The sequence below is a fragment of the Capra hircus genome, chromosome 1, assembly GCF_001704415.2.
Source record: "Capra hircus breed San Clemente chromosome 1, ASM170441v1, whole genome shotgun sequence".
NCBI lineage: Eukaryota > Metazoa > Chordata > Mammalia > Artiodactyla > Bovidae > Capra > Capra hircus.
Window position 1 is genome coordinate 3,890,866 of NC_030808.1, and position 20,328 is coordinate 3,911,193.

Sequence of the window (20,328 nt, forward strand, 5' to 3'; positions counted from 1 at the left end):
TGCCTGCACTTAGTCATTCAGTCATGTCCAATTATTTGCAACCCCATTGACTGTAGCCCACCAGACCCCTCTGTCCTTGAGGATTCTCCAGGCAAGAATACTGGGGTGGGCTGCCATGCCTTCCTCCAGGGGATCTTCCCAATCCAGGAATTGAACCCAGGTCTCCTGCACTGCAGGCGGATTCTTTATCTATTGAGCCACCAAGGAAGCCCAGCCATTCCCTACTCCAGGGGATCTTCCCAACCCAGGGATAGAACCTGTGTCTCCCACATCTCCTGCGCCGGCAGGTGCATTCTTCACACTTTACCCCCTGGGGCCATATATGCACATACACATATGCGTATGTTTAGACATCTTTATCTATATATGTATATGACACATGAAAGGAAAAAGAGTCTAATACAAAGATTCAGATTCAATTTTAAAAGAGTACCACAGTATTCTACTTTCAAGAATAATCAATAAAAATAAAAGCATACAGAAATTTTGAAAGAAATGATATGAATTATCTAAAAAAAACAAAAGGGAGCTATTAATTTATTAATCTCAGTCATAGAAAATTCACTAACGATAAAGAGGAATGGTCATAATTTTTAAAAAGGTGTGACTCCTCCATGGGCATCATACTCAATGCTTAAGGATATGAAAAAGGAAGGCAAAAGCTAGTTAGGGTGTAGAACACTTGACCAACACAGTTAAGAGAACTGATCAAACGGTGGCTGCATTGCACTCAAGTTCAACAAGCACAATCATTTGAAGCGCACAAGGAGTTTAACTGAAAATACTCCAATCATAAAGCAAACCTCCACCAACTCACATGATTATAATAACTCTTAGTAATGCTCTTGTCATCGAGGAAATAATTATAAGGCAGTGAAATACACTTGTAAATAATCTGTTTTGGTTCTTTGCAGCTGCTATTACAGATTATCATGGAATGGATGCTTTATCAAAACATTGATTTCTTATGTTCTGGAGGTTAAGAAGTTCAAGTTCAAGGCACCATGAGATGTCTGAATGTCTGATGAGACCCTTTCCTTGATGGCTATCTTTTCACTGTAACCTCAATAATAGAAGGACTGAGAGTTCTCTGGGGTTTCTTCTTTCAAGGGCACTAATCCTATTCAAAAGATTTCCATCTCTGATAACCACTGTGTTCATAATTAGAAGTTAGCATTTGGATTTTGGGGTCAAATGACAATTCAAGACATTGTGTAATTCATGATTCAAAGAAAATACATCAATATGAACAATAGAAAATTCCTTGATCAGAATGCTTTTGAAGATAAAACACTAAAACTTAACAGGTTTTGGCTAATTTAGTTCTTTGAGGGTATTTTATATACTAAATGGGTATGTTTGAAAAGAAGAAAGGCTGAAAATCAAGAAGTTAGAATAAGGAACAACAAATCAAGACAAAAGAAAACAAAAAGAGGAAACAAATTAAAGGTAGAAATCAATATAAGAGTAAAAAATTATTTGTATAGAATATAACCAGGTCCAGAGTTGGTTCTTCAAAATTAATAACAAGAGTAGCATTCAAATTGAAAAAGAAACATTATACAAGACTCCTACAAGAGAGAGCAAAGTGAGGAAATAACTGTTCCAAATGTAAATAACTCTTTTGCACATCTTTTATTTTCAGATATCCCAAATTAGAACTGCAATCTCATTCTTTCTTGCCAACCAAGCAGGGAAAATTTTCCGCTTAGTAATATCTTATGTGTCTATATTTTCCATTTTATTTTATTGCCAAACTTTCTCTTTTTCCCCCAAAGTAGCCTTGGTGGAACAAATTCAGAGTTGATGAATGAAGAGCAAGGTCATTCTCAAGCAAAACCTTGGAGTAAGTGCATTTTCCTTAGGAACTATTTCTTCTCTAAGAGTATCTTTTACTGAACTAATCCATAAGTCTAGTAGTTCCCTGCATTTTCTCCTCTCTAGTCATTCCTTAATAATAAGATATAAGTAGCAAATATTTTAATGAAACTACTAACTCTCAGATGGTTACTAAATGGAGATCATGTGTTATATTGACACAAATTATGTTTCTGAAGATAGATTTTTTTCCCCTAAAGGAAATTTATTTATCCATATTTTAAAATATTGGAGAATTTTAAATTAAAATATTGGCTCCAAACTATGGAAATAGTGGCCTCTAAAAATTGTTTTCATATCTGATTTCTATATATTTTTTTCAAATCTGTGGTTTATGGAACCATTATATTGTATAGATCCAATTTTTTCCATTCAATTATTTAAAAGACAAAAACTCCCTGGTGTCTCAGCTGATAAATAATCTGCCTGCAATGCTGGAGACCAGATTCGATCCCTGAGTTGGGAAGACCCCCTGGAGAAAGGAGTGGCTACCCACTCCTGTATTCTGGCCTGGAGAATTCCATGGGCTGTGTAGTCCATGGGGTCACAAAGAGTCGAACAGATCTGAGTGACTTTCACCTAACATACTAGCCATCCAGAGTCTTCAACTTTGATTAGCCATCTTAATAAGCAGGCAGGTATCATAAGTCATGACTTGGAGTATTAAGATTGATGCCACCAGATGGTGTCTTGTACACCTATTGTCAAGAAAATTGTTATTGTGGTTCAGTCACTAAGTCATGTCCAACTCCTTGCAAGTCCATGGAAAGCAGCACTCCAGGCTTCTCTGTCCTTCACTATTTCTTGGAGTTTTCTCAAACTCATGTCCATCGAGTCAGTGTTGCCATCCAACCATCTCATCCTCTGTCGTCCTCTTCTCCACCTGCCCTCAATCTTTTCCAGTGTCAGGGCCTTTTCCAATGAGTCGGTTCTTCACATCAGGTGGCCAAATTATTGGAGCTTCAACTTAAGCATTCATAGTCTTTCCAATGAATATTCAGGGTTGATTTCCTTTGAATTGGCTGGTTTGAACTCCCTGAAGTCCTAGGGACTCTCAAGAGTCTTATTTAGCATCACAATTCAAAAGTATCAATTCTTCAAAGCTCAGCCTTCTACATGGTTCAACTCTCACATCCATACATGACTACTGGAAAAACCACGAGTGAGTGAGTGAAGTCGCTCAGTTGTGTCCGACTCTTTGGGACCCCATGGACTGTAGCCTACCAGGCGCCTCTGTCCATGGGATTTTCCAGGCAATAGTACTGGAGTGGATTGCCATTTCCTTCTCCAGGGGACCTTCCTGACCCAGGGATCGAACCCGGGTCTCCCGCACTGTAGACAGACACTTTACCATCTGAGCCACCAAATGATAGCTTTGACTACAAGGACTTTTGTCTCAAAGTGATGTCTCTGTTTTTTAATATGTTGCCTAGGTTTGTCACAGATTTTCTTCCAAGGAGAAAATGTCTTTTAATTTCATAGGTGCAGTCATTGTCCACAGTGATTTTGGAGCCCAAGAATATGAAATATGATTCTGTTTCCAGAGACCAGGATATCCTGTCCCTCATCATCATCTGTTCAGTTCAGTTCAGTCGCTCAGTTATGTCCAACTCTTTGCAACCCCCTGAACGGCAGCGTGCCAGGCCTCCCTGTCCATCACCATCTCCTGGAGTTTACACAAAATCATGTCCATTGAGTCGGCGATGCCATCCAACCATCTCATCCTCTGTCGTCCCCTTCTCCTCCTGCCTTCAATCTTTCCCAGCATCAGGGTCTTTTCAAATGAGTCAGCTCTTCACATCAGGTTGCCAAAGTATTGGGGCTTCAGCTTCAACACCAGTCCTTCCAATGAATATTCAGAACTGTTTTCCTTTCGGATGGACTGGTTTGATCTCCTTGCAGTCCAAGGGATTCTCAAGAGTCTTCTCCAACACCACAGTTCAAAAGCATCAATTCTTCTGCACTTAGCCTTTTTAATTGTCCAACTGTCACATCCATACATGACTGCTGGAAAAAGCATAGCTTTGACTATTTGGACCTTTGTTGGCAAAGTGATGTCACACTTTTGTGTGAGACACAAAAGACAAGTTTCTTCCAAGGAGAAAGTGTCTTTTAATTTCATAGGTGCAGTCTTTGTCCACAGTGATTTTGGAGCCCAAGAATATGAAATATGACTCAGTTTCTAATTTTTCCCCATCTATTTGCCATAAAGTGATAGGACCTGATGCCATCATCTTCATTTTTTGAATGCTGAGTTTTAAGCCAGCTTTTTCACTCCCTTCTTTCACCCTCATCAAGAGGCTCTTTCCTCTTTGCTTTCTGCCATTAGAGTGGTATCATATGCATACCTGAGGCTCTTGATATTTCTTCTGACAATCTTGATTCCAGCCTGTGCTTCATCCAACCTGGCATTTTGCATGATGTACTCTGAATATAGGGCTTCCCTTGTGGCTCAGCTGGTAAAGAATCTGCCTGCACTGCAGGAGACCTGGGTTCAATCCCTGGGTTAGGAAGATCCTCTGGGGAAGGGAAAGGCTACCCACTCCCGTATTCTTGCCTGGAGAATTCCATGGACTGTCTAGGCCATGGAGGTCACAAAGAGTCTGACACAAGTGAGGGACTTCACTCACTTCACTCTGCATATAAGTTAAATAAGCAGGGTGACAATATACAGGCTTGATAGACTCCTTTCCCAATTTTAAACTAGTCTGTTGTTCCATGTCCGGTTCTAGAGAATATTTCTATTATATATATTTACCCAGTGGAGACTAGGAGTCATTTTGCATCCCACAAAATGGTAACTAGTCACTGGTCAGGCTACCATAACCAAGAAAGATCTTAAGAATGGGAAAACAATTCAAACCATATCTTAATGTCATATTTTCTTCCATCGTCTAGCAAATATATTTTCCTTCTTCACTAATAGTCAACTCAGCCTATGGATTTAGTCAGTCTGCTGGTGAGACGTTTTCTCAGCCTTTTGTTATCTGCAATTCTCTTCAGTTTTGAAGCACATGTTTCCTGTCCCTAGTATTCAAACATGAAATCTTCATTTTGTCATAGCTTTTAATATTTCAGTCAATTTTCTCTTAAAATAATTTATATTTCAGTCCTACTGTTACTTTTTGAAGGTAATCAGCTTTCTTCCCCACGTAACTTAGAAATGTTTCTCTTGTCACTGATTTAGGTGTGTGTAGGTGTATTCTCTGTATTTCTCCAAATTTCAGTTGGCAATACTTATTTAAATTTGTTTTAGAAAATTCATAGCATTTTATCCCTGAATATATTTCCTCCTCCATTCTCTTTTCTATTTTTAGGACTTCGAACACAAATATGCTAAATCTTTTCACTATGATCCATATCTTCTTAAACTCTGTTCTCTACTTTTTATCTCCTCTTTTCTCTGTGCATTAGTTTAGATAAATGTTTCTCAATCAGAAGATAATTTCCCTTTAGTCCACTAGGGATTATTTGATAATATCTGGAGAGACAATTTTGTTTGTAATGACTTGGAATTCCCTGATCTGCTTTAGGTATCCATTGCTTCTTTTTTAAAAGAGCTTGAATTTTAAATACATATCTTTGTCACAAATCTATTCAAGGACCTAAACATACATTGAGTAGGTTATTCTTTGAACATTGATTAAAGCACTATTTAGGGATAATGTCTTTTTGTGTTTGTGTGGTCCTGCTCAGTAATGTCTGACTCTTTGTGACCCCATGGACTGTAGCCTGCCAGGCTCCTCTGTCAATGAGATTTTCCAGGCAAGAATACTGGAGTGGGTCGCCATTTCCTTCTCCACAGGATCTCCCCGACCCAGGGATTAAAGCCACATCTCCTGTGTAATCCACTTTCATTGCTCAAACATATATTCATCTTGGTCTCTTACGGTTTCGTTAAATACTCGGCCTGTAAACATTGAGCATGTTACCAAAATAATAAATAAACAAGTAGTGTCTCCAACTTTATATTGAGATCAGATTGAAATAGTCAAATTGGCTTAAAGTTTTTGTTTTCATCTAAATTTCATTTGGGCTTTAAGAAAGCACTGATGTGGAATCACAAGCTGTATCTGTGATTCTGAACCTGTATCCTTCCCATTAAAATCATTGTCTATATCTTCTCATACATATGAAAAAGTGGATTACATTAGAAACTCACTATTAGAAATATGAATCTGGTCAATTTTAACAAATACTTGGTAAACTCAGAATTTATTCAGTGTTCATGTGGATTTTTAAATAGGTATTTTCTCAAGTTTTTCTTTCATTTATTACACTAGCCATATAAATCTAACAATGTAAATCTATTCATGAAATTCCCCTTGAATCTGTCAGCTTCACAATTACATTCCCTCTGTCCATATAGATAAGATTCAAATCTTTGATAGAATCAAAATTTATCCTGATTCTGACAGTTTTATTCAATAAAGCTCCAAAACTTCAAAACATGAATATTTAGTAACTATAGTCTGAATGAGAAAAATATCCATTGTTCAAAGAAATTATTTCAAATCTACAACATTTTTTGTTGTTGTTGTTTAGTCACTAAGTCACTTTCAAACTTTGGCAACCCCATGGACTGTAGCCTGCCAGGCTTCTTTGTGCATGGGATTTCCCAGGCAAGAATATTGGAGTGGTTGCCATTTCCTTCTGCAGGGAATCTTCCTGACCCAGGGATCAAACTCGAGTTTCCTCTGACTCTTGCATTGCCAGGGAAAATCCTTACCACTAAGCCACCAGGGAACACCCTGCAACATTTTAGGCTTCCAATATGTCCTCCACAAGCATGTTGAGCTTTGGCTTAGCTGATAAATCGAATCAGCACAGACTCTGGCCAAAATGTATAAACAGTAACAAAAATATTTCAGTGCCAGGATGGATTAGTTTATTGGATTACAATCCTTTAACTTTGTATCCATTTGGGGCAGAAAGTAAATTAACATAAATTCCATTAGTAATGCTGATGCTATACTTATCTGGGGGGTTATGTCTTTAAATTCATAGGATTCGGGAATCAGTCTGTGGAAAGAGATTGAGTGAGGAACTGATGACCAAGGAGTAAGAAGATATGTGCCAATGGAAATAATGAGTTTGATGGAACTCTGAGCAGGCATTTTGATGAATTGACTTAGAAAGTACTGGAACTCAACAAATTGATCAGTAGAGGGCAGATGGATAGGTAGGTTGGTTACAAAATAGCTAGAGGCTCCTAGAAGACAAGTAGGTTGGTTGGCAGAAACTGGGTACAAAGCCCAAGGTAGGGAAGTCCCAGACTCCATAAATCAGGGCTCTGAAGCCATGGGATCCACAGTCCAGTAAGTAGCAGCTCTGGACCCAGAGTTCAGGGAACTAAACCCCAGAGATCCAAACCCCAGAGACCCAGGGTCCTGATGGGCTCACAGCAGGTCTCTTGGCTGTAGAGAGAGGAGCTCAGCTGGCAGGAGCTAGGAGAGTAGAGGTCAGTGCTGTAGACCAGGTGGCTGGGGATGGAGGAGACACAGGAATGAGAGAGTCAGTTCCTAGGTAGGTTGATAAGAATTCCGGGGTCCCTGAGGAGGAGAGAGGGGTCTGGGGCTTTCAAAGAAGAGATAGGGGTCTGGAATTGTCAAGGAGGAGGAAAGGACAAACTGTTTTTTCCCTCTACATTCCTTAGTCTTAGTCACATAAAATGGTTTTTTTTTTAAGCCCAGAAATGATGATTACACAACAAACAACTCAGTTTAAACTCTGTGCTAGGGATTCAGTTCAGTTCAATTCAGTTTAGTCACTCAGTCGTATCTGATTTTTTGTAATCCCATGGACTGCAGCACACCAGGCCTCCCTGTCCATCACCAACTCCTGGGGTTTACTCAAACGTCCATTGAGTCGGTGATGCCATTCAACCATCTCATCTGCTGTCCCCTTCTCCTCTTGCCCTCAATCTTTCCCAGCATCAGGGTCTTTTCCAATGAGTCAGCTCTTTGCATCAGGTCACCAAAGTATTGGAGTTTCAGCTTCAACATCAGCCCTTCCAGTGAATATTCAGGACTGATATCCTTTAGGATGGACTGGTTGGATCTTCTTGAAGTCCAAGGGACTCTCAAGAATCTTCTCTAACACCACAGTTCAAAAGCATCAGTTCTTCGGTGCTCAGCTTTCTTTATAGTGCAATTCTCACACCAGTACTGCCTACTGGAAAAACCTTGACTAGATGGACCTTTGTTGGCAAAGTAATGTCTCTGCTTTTACTATGCTGTCTAGGTTGGTCATAACTTTTCTTCCAAGGAGCAAGCATCTTTTAATTTCATGGCTGCAGTCACCATCTTTGGTGATTTTGAAAATCTGCCACTGTTTCCACTGTTTCCCCATCTATTTGCCATGAAGTGATGGGACCAGATGCCATGATCCTAGTTTTCTGAATGTTGAGCTTTAAGCCAACTGTTTCACTCTCCTCTTTCACTTACTAGGGATTATGTAACAAGAATGCATCCTGCTTGAGGACAGTTTCTTCTTCCTGAAAACCTTCTGACTAATCCTGATACCTTAGAATGTAAATTGTGGGAGTGGGTCTGGTAAAGGTTTTACAACCTTGAGACATTCTTTTGATTTATTGCAATAATTAATTTAAAAAGTATATAACTCCCTTGCTAACATTAGCGAGGGGGGCACTCTCCATCCCCCTTCTGCTGTCTATGTCAGAAATTTTCACTGTCCCTTTTCATACTTTAATAAAATCTGCTACACAATAGCTCTTTAGTGATCAACCCAAAGCTAAATCTTCTTTGGATATCAAGAATCTGACATTGTTCGTAGTAAGCTATCAGGAGGAGCCTAGGTAGCATTGATAGACCCCAAGGGAGTTTGAGGAGAAGTTTGCAGAGGAGCAGTTATAAGACATCATGCTGGGAGATGTGATTTCAGCAGAATTACACTGAAAATATTCTGAGGTCTAAGATCATCTTGTGCATTAGGCAGTTATATGCTTCTTGTCAGTTGGAATGGCACAGGACTAGTGCAGTCCTCTCCCATTTGCACCCTTCTTCTGCATGTGTGTGGTGGCTCAGAGGTTAAAGCGTCTGCCTGCAATGCAGGAGACCTGGGTTTGATCCTTAGGTCGGAAAGATCCCCCTGGAGAAGGAAATGGCAACCCACTCCAGTATTCTTGCCTGGAGAATCCCATGGGTGGAGGAACCTGGTGGGCTACAGTCCACGGGGTCGCAAAGAGTCGGACACGACCGAGTGACTTCACTTTCACTTTCACTTTCTGCATGTGTGTAATTCATTAACAAGTGTGTAATTACATGTAAATTACTAGCTTCCTATCTGTTGTATTTATGGATGCCATGATTTCAATTTAGTTCAGTTCAGTCTCTCAATCATGTCTGGCTCTTTGCAACCCCATGGACTGCAGCACACAAGGCCTCCATGTCCATCACCAACTCCCAGAGTTTACTCAAACTCGTGTCCATTCAGTCAGTGATAGCATCCAACCATCTCATCCTCTGTCATCCCCTTCTCTTCCTGCCTTCAGTCTTTCCTAGCTTTAAGGTCTTTTCAAATGAGTCAGTTCTTCGCATCAGGTGGCAAAAGTATTGGAGTTTCAGCTTCAACATCAGTCCTTCCAATGAATATTCAGGACTGATCTCCTTTAGGATGGACTGGTTGGATCTCCTTGCAGTCCAAGGGACTCTCAAGAGTCTCCTCCAACATCACAGTTCAAAAGCATCAATTCTTCTGTGCTCAGCTTTCTTTATAATCCACCTCTCACATCCATACATGACCACTGGAGGATGATGACTACCAGAGAATGATCACTACTGGAGAATGATCACTACTGGAGAATGATCACTACTGGAGAATGATCACTACTGCCATGATTTATTATAACACGAAGCTAATGACTGTTCCTATTCAGAAAGTCTAGCACAATTTGTCAGTTATCTTCATTCTATTAAGGCCAGGAAAGTACTCCCCATCCCTGCTTTTTTTGTTGTTCCCTGCCTGTGATGCTATGTACATCTATTCTTGCTTTGCTCTGCAATTTTTTTTTTGTCCCTTGTCTAGGGTGCCAAGTGATCAGTGGCTTTGCTTCTTTTAAGAATGCTTCTAATGATTGATTCTCCTTGTCACTACTGATTCACATGTTTCAAATTTATTTCCCATCTGTCACACATTATTATACAATGCTGCTCACATCCAACAGAGGCAAGAAAAATGGCACATAATGAGAAGTGGCTAGAAACAGAAAGGAAGCAGGCAAACATTTAAAGACAAAGTGACTTCAGAAGACTGAACTGGGATGGAGTCACAAGCGAAATTGATATGGGGCATGTGGAGAGGGAGTGGGGATAATGACGGTAGTGTGAGAAACTGGGAAAAGGGATGAAGAGGGGGAAATCAGGTATCTTTTCTACTTACCTTGAGCCTATGGATCTAAATGCCATTAAGAAAAATAAATACAGTAGAAAAATGTAGCAAGCAAATATAGTTTATGTACGGTAAGACCCTTAAACATGAACTTTCAAGCTGCAAACTTTAAAAGATGCAAACACGTATTTCATCAGTGTCAGGCATGAGTGAGATTACAGCTCTCCCTCCATCTCCTATTGCTGACGATCCTTCAGGTCTCCCATCTCCCACCTCCTCTCTCTCCTCTAGTAAGTAACTGTTGCCTATTCACTTGATGCCAGCCCCTGTATGCCAACTACTGTACTGTACCCCTGTACTTTTCAAGGTACTGTACCATAAGGTTAAAATATTTTATTTTTGTGTGTGTTTGTATTTTATGTATTGTTTGTGTGCAAAATATTATAAACTTATTATAGTACAGTATTTTATAGCCAACTGTGTTCCTTGGGTACCTAGGCTAGCTTTCTTGGACTTATGAACACATTCTTGGAACTGAACTTATTCATCTGTAGGAGACTTACTGTATTTTCATATACTCTTATTAACATCATAAAAACTTAAAAAGAATCTGAGATCTGCATCCTAGAACAACTCAGGCTTTTCTCCCCTCAGACTTGTTTTTTGTGCACTTTTCAAAGTCAATTCCTTTTCTATAATTTCTTTCAAAAATTCCTTTTTCTTTTGTCACTCCTGTTCTCCACGTTATGTTTTCCTTTGAGTAGCACGATAACTGAGTCCTAATTTCCAGTGAGTTAATTATCTCAGATAAATTTGCATTGATATAAGCACAGAAATTCTTTAGACTGAAGGAAATAATTTTAAAAGGAAACATCAAACTTCAAGAAAGAGTAGAGAGAATATGTGCTAGTTGGATTCTCTAGGAAGCAGGCAATAAGACAGGAATGGGAGAGCAAGAGTTTGCAAAAGAGTAGGACTTGTGAAAGAAAAAACAGCCATTTGACCACCTTGTTCAGTCATTGACAAAGGGCTGCTATGAGAAAAACCTGACTGTGGCTTGAAATCTGAGACAGATCTGAATGAAGCCAGCAGAGAGAGGCTGTCCGGTAATCTCACTTGTCACACCTGGATAGCGGTTCCTTTTTGGAAGAGATGTGATGTGAGTTTCAATGCATATCTGTCCCTGTCACGGTCCGCCATTTGCACCTTGAGAGTCAACTTATCAGGAGAGAGCTTCTCTGTGGTCGGCTTCCCTTCAGAGGGAAATGTACAAGAGTGACTCAGCCTGATGAAACAGACTCTGTCTCCGTATTTGATCCTAGAGCTGCCATAGGTATTCACTGTCTCCCTCCTTCACAACCCATTGTAACTTTGCCTTTTCCTCAGTTACCACCTCTATTGGTCTCAGTGGATTTCTGGGTGGTATCATCCCTGCCTTTATTTCCAGGAGGTATGAGAAAGCAATGCTAACCCACTACAGTATTCTTGCCTGGAGAATTTCATGGACAAAGGAGCCTGGAGGGCTAAGTACTGCCCACAGGGTTGCAAAGAGTTGCATACACTTGGCATGAACTCTGATAGCCATATCCTTTTTTTGCTAGAGTTACTGTATAGGACAAATTACATCCACAATTGGACAGCAGATTTCAAGGGCCATCCAAGTAGGTCCACTGAGCTCCACACTAATTCCCTCCTACCCTCACTGTGCAGTAGTAACCCTGCATGCTCTGTCGCTTCAACTGTGTCCGATTCTTTGTGACCCTATGGACTATAGCCCTCCAGGCTTCTCTGTCCATGGAGATTCTCCAAGCAAGAATACTGGAGTGGGTTGCCATTTCCTCCTCCAGGGCATCATCCCCACAGTAACCCTACCACTTTTTATTAATCAGGATTATCTACCCTTAGACTAGATATTAATTCTTTTTTTACACTTTCTTTCTTTTTTTCTTTTTTTTTTTTTTGCCTGAAACAAGCAACCCAAAGTGCTCAGCCAGCAAACATATTTGTAGTTTAATGAAATACTTGATTGATGTGTCCTTTAGTAAGTTTGTCTTTGGGAACAGTGCTTCTATCTTTGGAAATTCCAGTTGCAGAAATAGGAAGCACAAAGCACTTTAATGGGTCATTGAGGATGATAATAACTGGATATTTGGAACCCAGTGTTTGAGGACATTGCTTGCCTGCTCCAAGCAAACTTCAGTTTTTGCCGGCAGTGGGACTATTTAATGCACCATAAGGCAGAAAGCTTCAGGGTCCGGTGGGTTTTGATATATATTAATGGACCACAGTTCTTGCTGCCTGTACTATGAAGTGGATTTCCTGATTGGACCCTGCATTGTGAGGAATTCCATGCTGGTGGATCAATTTTTTCATCAGCTCCTGAATAATGATGCTGCTGAGATAAGCATGAAAAAACAGACTTACTCTGAATAGGTAGGCACATGTTTGAAGATGAACCACTGGTCCTTTCATGAGAGAAGGGGGCCATGTTTAATTGCAACCTAATGACCAGTTCTGAGAAGGCAATGGCACCCCACTCCAGTACTCTTGCCTGGAAAATCCCATGGATGTAGGAGCCTGGTGGGCTGCAGTCCACGGGGTCGCTAAGAGTCGGACACGACTGAGCAACTTCCCTTTCACTTTTCACTTTCATGCATTGGAGAAGGAAATGGCAACCTACTCCAGTATTGTTGCCTGGAGAATCCCAGGGACGCGGGAGCCTGGCGGGCTGCCATCTATGGGGTCACATAGAATTGCACACGACTGAAGCGACTTAGCAGTAGCAGTAGCAATGACCAGTTGGTTTCCTTGAAGAATCGTGCCACACTGGGAGTTTATCCTTGCCCTCTATTGCTGACAGATTGGACCTCTGCTGTGGCATTGATTGTATCAGATGTGTAAGTGGGAGTTTATGCAATTGGACCCATCTACAGTCCCTTGTGGTCACTTATTCACGTGTTTACCTTGCCAGCATTGTTACAACTTCTGGCAAAGGCAAGCTGTCATCAACTCACAGTCATTTTTTCAACTTGATTTTTCAGTTCCTCTTCCATGATGGATGCATTCTGGTGGGCACTGAAAATAAATAATAAAGATCCTCACACTTTGGACCCACTGGTGTATATCCATCCACAAGTCTGTATCCCAGATTTTACTGTCTCGTTGTTCTAATATTTTTCCTTCCAGCTCTAATACTAGCTGGCCAGGTCAATTACCACTGTCTAGGAATCTAGTTGTATTACCAACTGGGGCCACTTTTCTCTTTTACATGAGTGGATAACCAGATCTAGACCTACAATTCTACCCATAGAATAAATGTTTTTTTTCTCATCATGGTCTTTAAGGTATCCATGCAATGGGTCAACCCATCTACAAGCGTCACTGGGATTGTTCCCTTCTTCCTTCAGGTGATCCTTTCAGGCACCCAATGTGACCACACATGTGACCTGAGAAAGGAGTGGTTGTACAATGCTGGTGACCAGGTGGTCTGGGCCTGCTTTCTTGTTTTGCTAGTGCTCATTTCTGAATAAGCTACTTTTTGTTTAAAAGAATTTTTGATGTGGACCAGTTTTAAAGGCTTTATTGAACTTGTTACAGTATTGCTTCTCTTCTATGTTTTAGTTTTTTGACCACAAGGCATGTGAGATCTTAGTGCCACAACCAAGGATTCAATCTGCACCCCCTGCATTGGAAAGTGAAGTTTTAACCACTGGACTGCCAGGGAAGTTCCAAGCTATTTCTATCTTACCATGAATTGCTACTGAGTCCAGCGACTTGATGATTTTGAAATTTCATCGGAACGCAGCTCATGATGGACAGCTGCGACTCATGATCACTTGGCCCATGGTCAAGTTTTGTATCTCTACCATGCTCAAGTGTTAAAGAATTAGATTTTCCAAAGATATGTTAATTTTGAACTACAGATTTTAAAATCTACAACTTTATTTGCCTATGTTGTGATTTTTCCATTGAGGTTGCCATGAACGGCATGTTGCAGATTTCTTTATTTCTTTCAAGTGCCACAGATGTCAGTTCAGTTCAGTTCAGTCGCTCAGTCGTGTCTGACTCTTTGCGACCCCATGAATTGCAGCACGCCAGGCCTCTCTGTCCATCACCAACTCCCGGACTTTACTCAGACTCACGTCCATCGAGTCAGTGATGCCATCCAGCCATCTCACCCTCTGTTGTCCCCTTCTCCTCCTGGCCCCAATCCCTCCCAGCATCAGTTTTTTCCAATGAGTCAACTTTTCTCATGAGGTGGCCAAAGTACTGGCATTTCAACTTCAGCATCATTCCCTCCAAAGAAATCCCAGGGCCGATCTCCTTCAGAATGGACTGGTTGGATCTCCTTGCAGTCCAAGGGACTCTCAAGAGTCTTCTCCAACACCGCAGTTCAAAAGCATCAATTCTTCAGTGCTCACCTTTCTTCACAGTCCAACTCTCACATCCATACATGACCACAGGAAAAACCATAGCCTTGACTAGATGGACCTTAGTCGGCGAAGTAATGTCTCTGCTTTTGAATATGCTATCTAGGTTGGTCATAACTTTTCTTCCAAGGAGTAAGCGTCTTTTAATTTCATGGCTGCAATCACCATCTGCAGTGATTTGGAGCCCAAAAAAGTAAAGTCTGACACTGTTTCCACTGTTTCTCCATCTATTTGCCATGAAGTGATGGAACCAGATGCCATGATCTTTGTTTTTTGAATGTTGAGCTTTCATCAAGAGGCTTTTTAGTTCCTCTTCACTTTCTGCCATAAGGGTGGTGTCATCTGCATATCTGAGGTTACTGATATTTCTCCTGGCAATCTTGATTCCAGCTTGTACTTCTTCCAGCCCAGCGTTTCTCATGATGTACTCTGCATAGAAGTTAAATAAGCAGGGCGACAATATATAGCCTTTACGTACTCCTTTTCTTATTTGGAACCAGTCTGTTCCATGTCCAGTTCTAACTGTTGCTTCCTGACCTGCATATAGGTTTCTCAAGAGGCAGGTCAGGTGGTCTGGTATTCCAATCTCTTTCAGAATTTTCCACAGTTTATTGTGATCCACACAGTCAAAGGTTTTGGCATAGTCAGTAAAGTAGAAATAGATGTTTTTCTGGAACTCTCTTGCTTTCTTGATGATCCAGTGGATGTTGACAATTTGATCTCTGGCTCCTCTGCCTTTTCTAAAACTAGCTTGAACATCTGGAAGTTCATGGTTCACATGTTGCTGAAGCCTGGCTTGGAGAATTTTGAGCATTACTTTACTAGCATGTGAGATGAGTGCAATTGTGCAGTAGTTTGAGCATTCTTTGGCATTGCCTTTCTTTGAGATTGGAATGAAAACTGACCTTTTCCAGTCCTGTGGCTACTGCTGAGTTTTCCAAAATTACTGGCATATTGAGTGCAGCACTCTGACAGCATCATCTTTCAGGATTTGAAATAGCTCAACTGGAATTCCATCACCTCCACTAGCCACAGATGTCATCAACACCATATGGTTTGCCAAACCGTTTGACCCAACCAGTGGGTTTGCTTGCATCTGAAACTCAACTTAGAGAATCCTGCTCCTGGCCTAAAGGAAGCTGTGCATATAGGCCAGAGGGATATTTACTTGGGGAGCCTGATTGCTCCAGAACTCAAAAAATTCTACCAGAAATTCTGCTACTCTATTTGTAGTATGGGATTTAAGAGTTTAACTGTTTATTATATATTTTATATTTTTATATTGTGTTATATATTAATAGGAACATATTTCTATAAAATGAGGAAATATAGTGATATACTACTTTACATAATAATTGGCAAAAGCTTTATTTTTTAAAGTATTTGAGAATGTTTAAACAGGTATAAAAAATAGAATGAAAATGACCAAGCAGAAAGCTATTTCAACAGTATAAATAAGACGAGATGAATCTTAAGACTAATGTCACCCAAAATTCAAGATGTCCAAAACAATGAAGTGAAACAGACCTGTTAAATGTCTGTAGCCTGATTTTCCATTACTAACCCATACAAACTGTAACTTGATTTTCAATAATTCCCTAAATACAAGTACATTTGTACCTCTCTTCTTTGTTCATTTTATTTCATCTTCTCAAAGTTCACCTGATTCCGTCCCAAATTGCTTGTGTCTTCACTTCTTAAGTTAGTCATTTGTCATAAAATCTTGTATCTTGATTTCATTGTAAGACTGAGACCTACAATGAATCCTTGATCTGCTTTGAGTCTTCATCTTCTTATGTATAAAATTACTAGTTCATAAAATGTGTTTCTCATGATCGTTATAGTGATCTGAAAAACAATGAAAGGGAAAATTTATTGAACATTTCTCTTTATCTCTGTATAAAGATACTGTTTTTTTGTTATTAGCTGTAGGTCGTATCAACATGTTATCTATTTTAACTTCATGTTGTTTTCTGAAGCATTTAACCTATAACATACCAGAATGGCAACGTAAAGTCAAGAAGTGTGTAAATATGTGATAAGATATGAGTGAAGCAGTAATTTCTAAAATGAAAGGCTTGTGTTTTTCCAGCCATGTTTAGCTGGGTTTTGGATACAAGAAGGTGAGACTCTACATCTCATGAACCTAATTAATTCTTACCAGAGGTAATTGACTTCCTCCTTGCACCTGTGAAGAAATCAATTACACATCACAGTTTCAGTGAGATGAAGTAATAAGGTTTTTTTTTTTTTTTTGTCACCCAACATGGATTGAATCAAAGAAAGCTCTTTAAGCTAGTGTACAAAACTTCCCATATAATCTAAAAACTTCCCCCACTTGGTTGTATTTTCTAAGTTCCTTGTTTCCGCCTTCAATCAACAAACGTCAATGCCCTGCATCTTTTGAAGAAAATGTGTTTTATGCCACTCCTGAGATTTTAAGCATATGAAGTCTATGTATGCAATATAAGGATTCCAGAAAGCAGAAGTTTTGAAGGAAAATATTTAAAGCCCACTATGTGCGTGCTCAGTCACTTCAGTCGTGTCTGACTCTTAGGGACCCCATGGGATCCAGTCCTTCAGGCTTCTCTGTCCATGGGCTTCTCCCGGCAAGAATACCAGAGTGGGTTGCCATGCCTTCCTCCAGGAGATCCTCCCAACCCAGGGATAGAACCCGCATCTCCTGCATTGTAGGCAGATTCTTTTACCACTGAGTCACAGGGTAAGCTCCAAAGCTCACAAGAAATTCATTCAAATCTATCAATATTGGGTTTCTAAAGTTGGCTTTCAAAGGTATAGTAAACTTGAACCTAAATATCCCTCCATAAAAAAGCAAAAAGAAAAAAAAAAATTTAACCAGTTAAAACTAACAATAAAATTAGCAGCATATTTAGAAGCCAGATTGAAAGAGTTTATTATATTTATTTAGGCTTTTATATATTTTGTGAATACATGAACAAGGATTCCATTAGTTCACTAACATTAATTCATTTGTTTCTTAACATAAATTTCATTAATTGATCTAGTAATATATTGAATTCATTTTACTAACTCCATTAATGCATTCAGTAAATCAATCAATAAAGTTAATCATTAAGTATGCATGGCAGACCATTTTTGGTAAGTATTTAATGACTGGAAAAAATGTGATGCACCCTTAATCTTCCTGAAGATCATGAAGATGATAGAAGCTCTGTTAAGAGATTGGACACATTGCAGAAAACATCTGAACTCTTCTCAAGCTGATCAATAGAAGACAGATCCACAGGTTGGCCTATAACAGGAAGAGTGGCAACTCCTGGAGGCAAAGAAGGTTGGCCGGCAGAATCCAGATCCACTGCTCAGGACAGGGAAGCCACAGATTCCGTAACCCAGGCGTCTGAAGCCACGGCCTCCACAGCCCACTGGGTAGCAGCTTCTGGATCCAGAGCTCAGGGAGCTGCAGCTGCTGGACCTATAGCCCAGAGACCCAGGGAAAGTTGTCTGGCAGGGACTGGAGAATGTGGAGGTCCTCGGGCGGTAGCAGGACGTCTGGCAGGGACGGGACACCACAGTCTGGGTCCTGATGGGCTCACAGCAGGTCTCCTGGCTGTAGAGAGAGGAGCCCAGCTGGCAGGAGCTGGGAGAGCAGAGGTCAGTGCTGTAGACCAGGTTGCTGGGGAAGGAGGAGCCACAGGAGGAGCCTGAGTAGCGCAGGTGGTCCTGGAGGGAGCGGGAGGAGAAGTTTCCAGAGCAGCAGTTGTAGGACATCTTCGCAGGTGATGTGAGTTCAGGTGAGTGACTAGGAGAAGATTCTGAGGTTTAACGTCACCTCCCAGACTGGGGTGTTTTTATACTCTCAGCCATGGGTGTGGCATTCACAGTCACCTTTCTCATGCTTGTAATCTTTCATCTCCAAATGTGGAATTCAATAATATTTTCTGTAACTGCTGATGAAAAATTCCTTTCATCTCATACTCATGGGTGAATTCACCATGTTGTTAAAGGACTAAGCTGATGATGTGTTCCTAAGTCAGAAATTCTATGACTACCTGCCTTTAATGTCATCACTACCAGGAAATCCCCTACTCTTCTCAATGGTTTGAGATTCTTCGTGCATTTGACTGCTGGGGATGCTTAGCTCTAAGGGCAGGGATTAAGATGAAGTAAATATTAATAGCCTTTCTTTGTCAGTGGTATAAAGACACTCTATTTGCCATCAATAAGCTTCTTTTCTAAATTTATTTCACTGCCTAAAATTATTTTTATATACATTTGGTTCTCAAATTCTTTGGAAAGGGAAAATTTAAAAGTTCAGTATCATTATAGTTTGTGTGTTTTCATGTATACAGATTGTCCCTCTTGTCTTCTGTATTTAAAATTTTCTAGAGATCTTTCTCTTCTGAACAACTCCAATCAAGCAATACTTTCTGAATATTTTTACTTTTTCAGGTTCTTTCATACAATTTTCTTTTTCACTGTAAAACTTACTTTTTATTGATTCTATTTCTTTAAGATTATTTTCTACTGTAAAATAACCAAATAGGTTCTTATTATAGTTTTCTATATCAGGTAAACCCAAAGTGAACAAATTAAAAAGATAATAATTGCAAAAGGAAATTTGGAATTGCATGCAGAAGCATTAAAGAAGACTAAATAAGAGTGAATTATGTGTAAATACACATTGTGCACAATTCTAACAAAATTCTTAATCTATAAGTGGGGCTAAACAGTAATAAATTTAAGAATGATCATTAAAATCTAAGATACTGCTCAAAATTAAAAGTTTGGAAAAAATAACAAAATAATAAAATTATGGCATTAAACCATTTTATTACGCCCCCAAAGCATGAAAGGCAACATAAATAAATTTAAAGATGGACCAAATAGCAACAAAATAGTAAATACATAGGTAGAAATCTGACTCATATATAATTAAATATCACGTGACAAAATAGTCCATGTATAAAACTGAACTGATAATGAAATTTGTTTTCTACATAAACTAGATTTTCTTAACTATAACAAAACAGAAAAGGGAAAAGTAAAAGATATATCCAGGAAAAAAAACAAACAAACAAAAACAATACTAGGGCCACTTTATTAGTCTCAAAGTTTGCTATATGATGTTTTTTTTTCTTAACATATTAAGCAAGATATTTCTTGACAGTCATCCTGTCAGACTTCCAGGATGATATACATTATTAGTCATTCAAATGTTACATTAAAGGCATACCATCCGTTAGAGTAGCCTCTAGTCATATATTTCAAGCTCAATTTCTGTAAATTATATTAAATTTCAGTTCCTCGGCCATATTCACCACATTTCAAGTGTACAACAGATAATATGTGACTAATGGATACCTAATATTGGAAATTGCTAGTAAAAAATATTTCAGCATCAAGAAAAGCTCTATGGGATAGTACTACCTTAGGGACCATGGGCAATTGTTGATCTGCTAATTAATGCTTTTACTGTTTTTGTACAATACAAAATGTGGGAAACCCATTTATCCTTATCCCAATTCATGTGTTATGATTTCACTATTTTCATTTTGTGTATGCTTACTCATATTCTATTCATATTGTATGTATTTCCCTATGTTGCTATAAGTAATATTTGATTATATATTTGTTGTTGTTTTTGTTTAGTTGTCCAGTCAAGTCTCACTCTTGAGATTCCATGCATTGG

The 20,328-nt window shown here is 39.5% G+C and overlaps 1 protein-coding gene across 1 annotated transcript; it reads right to left on the bottom strand.

The window, feature by feature from the left end:
- Window positions 17,560-18,456, bottom strand: LOC102181431 (keratin-associated protein 13-1). The gene has a single exon (XM_005674703.3). It carries the CDS (start codon window positions 18,405-18,407, stop codon window positions 17,904-17,906), a length of 504 nt encoding a protein of 167 aa, XP_005674760.2. The 5' UTR covers window positions 18,408-18,456; the 3' UTR covers window positions 17,560-17,903.

What these genes read in the sequence shown, in the direction of transcription:
- LOC102181431 (XM_005674703.3), bottom strand. Translation starts at nt 18,407, where the DNA reads ATGTCCTACAACTGCTGCTCTGGAAACTTCTCCTCCCGCTCCCTCCAG.